The sequence below is a fragment of the Carlito syrichta genome, unplaced genomic scaffold (assembly GCF_000164805.1).
Source record: "Carlito syrichta isolate Samal-C Ts95f unplaced genomic scaffold, Tarsius_syrichta-2.0.1 Scaffold315987, whole genome shotgun sequence".
NCBI lineage: Eukaryota > Metazoa > Chordata > Mammalia > Primates > Tarsiidae > Carlito > Carlito syrichta.
In genome coordinates, this window is record NW_007260083.1 from 235212 (window position 1) to 241753 (window position 6542).

The 6542-nt window shown below is 51.9% G+C and overlaps 1 protein-coding gene across 3 annotated transcripts in view; it reads left to right on the forward strand.

Annotated features, from left to right (window-relative positions):
• Window position 1: 1 nt before the first annotated feature.
• Window positions 2-6542, forward strand: part of CAPNS1 (calpain small subunit 1) — a 9074-nt gene continuing 2533 nt past the window's right edge. The window contains exons 1-8 of one of the 3 annotated variants that reach the window (XM_021706764.1): window positions 2-42; window positions 1100-1133; window positions 1453-1542; window positions 1707-1764; window positions 1861-1925; window positions 4760-4828; window positions 4934-5012; window positions 5154-5270. In XM_021706764.1, the coding sequence (XP_021562439.1) occupies window positions 8-42; window positions 1100-1133; window positions 1453-1542; window positions 1707-1764; window positions 1861-1925; window positions 4760-4828; window positions 4934-5012; window positions 5154-5270 (547 nt within the window). In that variant the 5' untranslated portion in view covers window positions 2-7. Of the gene's footprint in view, window positions 43-1099; window positions 1134-1452; window positions 1543-1706; window positions 1765-1860; window positions 1926-4729; window positions 4829-4933; window positions 5013-5153; window positions 5271-6542 lie in introns of all 3 variants that reach the window. The other 2 variants (XR_002481296.1, XM_021706765.1) reach the window with 2 other exon arrangements.

Consider the following 6542-nt stretch of genomic DNA (forward strand, 5'->3'; position numbering starts at 1 on the left):
CACGGCCATGCGCATCCTGGGCGGAGTCATCAGCGCCATCAGGTAAGGCGGGGCTTGGGGAGGGGGCGTGGCCTAGCGCGCACAGACTAAACTGACACGAATAGAATTAAACCGGAGACGGACCCGGGAGCCTGCACGAGGCTAGGCCGGCCTGGCCTGGGAGTCCAGCCTTAAGTGGGGAGGATCCTGATGAGGCTGATGTCATGTCACGGGGCCAGGGCTTGACTTGGGTATAGTGTGGTTGTGCAGATCCCGGGGAATGGGGGCCCGAGGGGGCGGATCCGGAGTGTCGGGAGATGGGCTTTATGGGGGCTGTGAGCAACGTGCACTGGCTAACCTGGAGACCCCAACGTTAAGGGGGCGGAGCCAGTGAGTCTGAGTGACACTTCACGGGGGCGGGGCTTAGCCCGGTCTGCGGTCTCGGTGGGTCCATGAGGGGGAGACCCAGGAGAGGCCAAGACTTAATGGGATAGGGGAAATGGCCCAGAAGGGGCTGAGTCTGGTTTAATCTGGCTAGATGAATGAAGTGCCATGATAGGGGAGGGCAAATTGTCTGTTCGAGCCTAATTAGCTGTGGCCACTGAGCCCTGATCCTTCGAAGGGGCCTAAACGATTGGAGCCGGGGCAGCACGTTGGGAAGACAGGCATTTGGGAAAGGGGGCAATGCAGTGGGTCTAGGGCAGATGGGACCTACGGAGGTGAAGCCCCGAAAAGCTGCGGCAGAACCCCTGTGAAGTGAGACCTTGAAGAGGAGGTGTCTGTTGAGTCTGGGTAGGATTTGGGGTTGAGTGGGGCCGAGGTGACTCTGGACCCTTCCACAGGACGGGGTGCCCTGGCAGGAGTGGAGCCTGCCATGGGGGCAGGTCTGTGGGTTTCCCCGTGGGTGGGGTTGGCCTGATGAGGAGGGGCAGGACAAGGGCAGTGTGGATGGGGAGGGGCGAGGACGAGAACAGTCGAAGGGCTGAGCGACCGAGTAAGGAGGGTGGCGGGCTGGGGTTTGGGAAGTGGCACTGGCAGTTCTGCTGGCGCCGTGGGTTCCGCGGGCGCTGCCGGTTGGAGGCCCCACCCCCTGGGCTAACTCCCCTTTGTCTCCTCTCAGCGAGGCGGCTGCGCAGTACAACCCGGAGCCCCCGGTAAGCCGCCCTCACGGCCAGAGAGCCCTCTTCTTCTCAGGCCCTTTTCAGACCCCATGCTGGTTCCTTTCGAGAAGCCCCGCCTTTCCCTCCTGTGAAACTCCCCTGCCATGAAGTCCCCCACCCGCCCTGCCCCCAACGTCGCTGAGGTCTGAGCCATGCCTCCCATACTCCCCATTCACTGCCCGCCCTTCGTCCTTCCGATCATCAGGCCGCCCGGCCCACTCTGACTTGCCCACAGGGGGTGCTTCGGTATGGGGAGCTGTCCTGGCCGGGGCACCCCTCATCTTGCCCGCTCTGAGATCTCCTTCCTCCGCAGCCTCCACGAACCCATTACTCCAACATTGAGGCCAACGAGAGTGAGGAGGTCCGGCAGTTCCGGAGACTCTTTACCCAGCTGGCTGGAGATGTAAGTGACCTGGGGCCCCTGGCCCTGGCCGAACCCTTGCATACCTTACCTTGGGCTGCCCTGGCATACACGCTTGATGAAAACCCCGAAGTTCCCATTCTCCTTCACGACACGTCCAGACCCCTTTCGGTCAGCCCTGACCTGTCCTTGATTTCTGCCTGCAGGACATGGAGGTCAGTGCCACAGAACTCATGAATATCCTCAACAAAGTTGTGACCCGACGTGAGTGACCAGGCTGAGGCATAGGGCAGGTTTAGAGGCATAGGGGTTGGGGTAGCTGTGACCTCTAGCCTCTGACTTTCAACCTTTCCGCCACAGATCCTGATCTGAAGACTGATGGTTTTGGCATTGACACGTGTCGCAGCATGGTGGCGGTGATGGATGTATCCTTGGGGGCAGTCTGGGAAGGCCCTGGGTGAAGAGGGAGTTTTTGAGAATATGTTTGGGACAGCCAGGATGTAGCCTTCATACCCACAGACATGGATATACACACATCAGAACACAATCATCTATAGTGTAAACATGTGGCAATAAATCATAACAACACCAGCTGGCACTATACTTATGTTAACTGACTGAACCTTCACAGCCATGCTGTTGGGACATCATAATTATTTTACTCCTTTTTTTTTTTGAATTGGAGTCTCACTCTGTCGCCCACACTGGAGTGCAGTGCACACTCCTGGCCATCTCAGCCTTGCCCTGCTGGACTCCGGCACTACAGGCGCATACTACCACGCCCGGCTAATTTTTTATTTAGTGTAGAGATGAAGTCTCACCAAGTTGCCCGGGTGGGTCTCGAACCCGCGGGCTCAGGCAATCCACTTGCCTTTGCCTCCCAAAGTGCTGGGATTACAGGATGAGCCACCGAGCCCAGCCCTTTTACTCCTTTTTTTTTTACTTTTTAAAGTTTGTTTTGGGGTTCGTTTTTTGGTTTTTTGTTTGTTTGTTTGTTTTCTTAATTGCTGGGACTACCGGTACACATTACAATGCCCAGCAAATTTTTAAAATTTATTTTTTTTTTTTGATTTTGATTTTGATTTTATTATTTTGAGCTGGAGTCTCACTCTGTCGCCCAGACTAGAGTGCAGTGGCCGCTCCCGGCCACCGCAGCCTCGACCTGCTGGGCTCTGGCGATCCTTCCGCCTCAGCCTTCCGAGTAGCCGGAATTACAGGCACGCGCTACCACGCCCGGCTGTTTTTTTTGATTTATTGTAGAGATGAGGTCTCACCAGTTGCCAAGGCAGGTCTCGAACCCGTGGGCTCAGGCAGTCCCAAAGGTGCGGGTTTACAGGCTGAGCCACTGAGCCTGGCCTCCCAAAGGTGCGGGATTACAGGCTGAGCCACTGAGCCTGGCTCAGAACAGTTTTTGAACCGTCAATTTTGATGCCTTTTAGTGTTTCTGCTGTCTTTGTTTCACCTCTTCCACGTTGGCAAAATATTTTCCTTTGAGGACTTTTTTCATCTGAGGAAACAAAAGTCGCTTGGGGCAAGATTGGTGAATAGGGAGAGTGGGACACAGGATTCGTGCTGTGTTTGATCAAAGACTGCTCAGCGATCATTGTTGTCATGGTGGAAGAACCAGTCACCTGTTTGCCACAACTTGGGATATGTCTTCTGCAAATCATGACCCAACTTTCTCAAAGTTTCCAGATAAAAGCTTTTGTTGACTGCTTGATCCGGTGGAACAAATTCCAAAAGATAATTCTGGTTTTTTGGGGGGCCTCCTTCATATACTTGCATCCGGGCCAGTCATTAACTGATCTTGGATACCTGCACACTCAGCACATAGGACTAGACACACACAAATACATATATCCATGGCATGTCATTACATATCTGTATTGCATAGAGTGAAACAATCCCAACTCTACCTCTTAGTCAGATTCCTGAACTTCTGTGCCTCAGTTTCCCTTTCTGTGAAGTGAGTAAGTGATAATGGTGATACCGAATTGAAACTTCATGCATAGGGTTTACCACAGTGCATAGCACACAGTAAGTAGTCTACACTGTAGCTGTTACTGTGATGTTAGTAGTAGTAGATTTTTCAGCATTAAGTATGCTTTTTTTTTTTTTTTTTTTTTTGAGTTGGAGTCTTACTCTGTCACCCAGGGTGGAGTGCAGTGGTATGCTTATGACCACCCCAGCGTCAACCTCCTGGGCTCAGGTGATCCTTCTGCCTTAGCCTCTCAAGTGACTGGGATAACAGGTGCATGCCATCACACCTGGCTAACTTGGTATAATTTTATTGCAGAGACAAGGTCTCTCCATGTTGCCCAGGCTGGTCTTGACCTCTGGCATCTAGCAATCCTCCCGTCTTGGCCTCCAAAGTGCTAAGATTACAGGCTTAAATCACCATGTCCAGCTGAGGATTATGTTGAACTTCAAACTATAAATTCCTCACCTGAAAAGAATTGTTAATTTTTCACCTATAAAATTTGCTATCCTAACTCAATTTAATCAATGTTGGGACATTTAAAAAACAAGGGTGTTTTAAAACTCTAAGAAAGTGTGATGGCTCAGCCTGTAATCCTAGCACTTTGGGTGACAGAGGCGAGAGGATTGCCTGAGCCCTGGGGTTTGAGAGCAGCCTGGGCAACTAGGTGAGATCTCGTCTCTACAATACATCACAAAAGCTAGCCAGGTGTGGTGGCATTTGTAGTTCCAGCTACTTGGAAGGCTGAGGCATAAGGATTGCCTGAGCCCAATAGGTCGAGGCTGCAGTGGCCGTGAGCATGTCATTGCACTACAACCTGAGTGACAAGAGTGAGACTCCAACTCAAAAAAAAAAAAAAGGAAAGTGATGGTAAGTACTGACTGGATTTGTGATAAAAACTAAATGATTTTTTTTTTTTTTGAGTCAGAGTCTCACTCTCACCCATGCTGGAGTGCAGTGGCACACTCACAGCCACTGTAGTCTCAATCATGCCACTGCACTCCAGCCTGGATGACCGAGTGAGACCCCCAACTCAAAAAAATAGTTAAACTTAAGTCTCCACACTTACGTTTAAAGAGAGTCCTTATTTAGGAATATAGACTAAAATATGTATAGATAAAAAGAAAAATAAAACCACACGCGAGTTGACATAACTAGGGTTGAATGAGAGCTGGAGTTTTAGCCCAGATTCTCCTGTTTGCTGTGTCATTGTCATATACACAGTGTACATAGTGCACAATCCGGGTACAGCTGTCATACTCCTTAACATTCCCTGGCCAGAGCGACACCACAGGCAAGCTGGGCTTTGAGGAATTCAAGTATCTATGGAACAACATCAAAAAGTGGCAGGTGTGTAGCGCCTCCAAATTCCCTGGCACCCAGACCCCCAAGCCATGGAGATATCATGCCCCATGGTACACAGTTAGGTCTTGACTTCTCTCTGTGTCCCTACAGACCATATACAAACAGTTTGATGTTGACCAATCAGGGACCATTGGCAGCAGTGAACTCCCAGGGGCCTTTGAGGCAGCAGGTATGGCTGGCAGGGACACAGTGGGGCTGGGGGTGGAATTGATGAGGCAGCCTGCACTGAGCTGGTCTGAGTCTGATTCCTGGGCACAGGAGTGGGTTGGACCCTGTGGCCCACACACCTGAGGGACTAAACCATTCTCAGGGTTCCACCTGAATGAACATCTCTACAACATGATCATCCGACGCTACTCGGATGAGGGAGGAAACATGGATTTTGACAACTTCATCAGCTGCTTGGTCAGGCTGGACGCCATGTTCCGTGAGTGACACCCCAGCTGTCTTCCGGGGGAGGGTTTACTCAACCACCATTGGCCAAGGTCTCCTTTAAGTGTGACCTTGAGGTGGGCAATGCTAGGAGCACAGCAGTGACCAAAGCAGCCTGAGTTCCTGCCCTCACAGAGCTCACAGTCCTGTGAAAGAGAAAGAAGTCACCAGACAGTAACAGCTCAGATGACTTTGGCTGGGATAGGGGAAGCCTAGGCAGAGTGATGGGGGCTTTAACGGAGGAGCTCTGGGCAGAGTTATAGGGTTTTGGCGAGGGGAGCATAGGCATAGTATGTTCAGATTTGCCTGGGGAAGCCCAGAGTCAGTTACTTCTTGCTGGTAGATCCAGTGGCTATGGAGAGCCATGGCAGGCTCTAGGCAAGGGAGGAACAGAGTAAGGTTTGTTCTTCCTGAGAGCCCAGGGAGGACAATGCATTAAGAGTGCGACAGAACCGGGCGCTCACATCTGTAATCCTAACACTTTGGGAGAGAGAGGCGAGAGGACCGCCTGAGCCCAGGGGTTCAGGCAACTTGGTGAGACCTCGTCTCTACAAGAAACCAAGAAAAATGAGCTGGGTGTGGAGGCACATGCCTGTAGTTCCAGCTACTCGGAAGGCTGAATCAGAAGGATGGCCTGAGCCCAGCAGTTTGAGGCTGCGGTGGCTGTGAGCATATTACTGCACTCCAGCCTGGGCAATGAAGTGGGAGACTCCGACTCAAAAAAAAGAAGGCGACAGAGGAAAAGAGGCAGATTACGTGGGATGGCAGAGAGGTGATGGGAAGGTGGGAGTGTACAATATGGCAGATGATGTCAAAAGTCACAGATGAGGAGGCCATGGGCTCTACCAGCAGGAAGGCTGATAGCAACTGTCACGAGTGCAGGACACTCTGGGTGTGGATGCCTGAGGGGAGTAACTGAGAGGTGAGGGAGATAGTGTAGACAGTGTCCTCTTTGCTTGTGGTTGGCTGTGGGTGGGGAACATGGAGTCAAGTTTCAGAGTAGGAGTGGGGACCACGCAGTACTCTAGGGGCAGGAAGTGGAGTGTGTGGAGCCACCTTCCCTTAGTCTGTGTGGGCTGGAATTGACGAGGGTGGAGCATAGATGTCAGCAGGAAGCTGGGACTGAAGCAGCAGGCGATTAGGGGGCAGGACCCCATAGGTATGCCATGACCGAGGTGGGTAAGCTTGGGTTCCCCAATCTCCTCACTCTCTTGCTATGTGACCTGGGCATGTCACTTCTCTGTGCCTCGTCTTTTTTTTTTTTTTT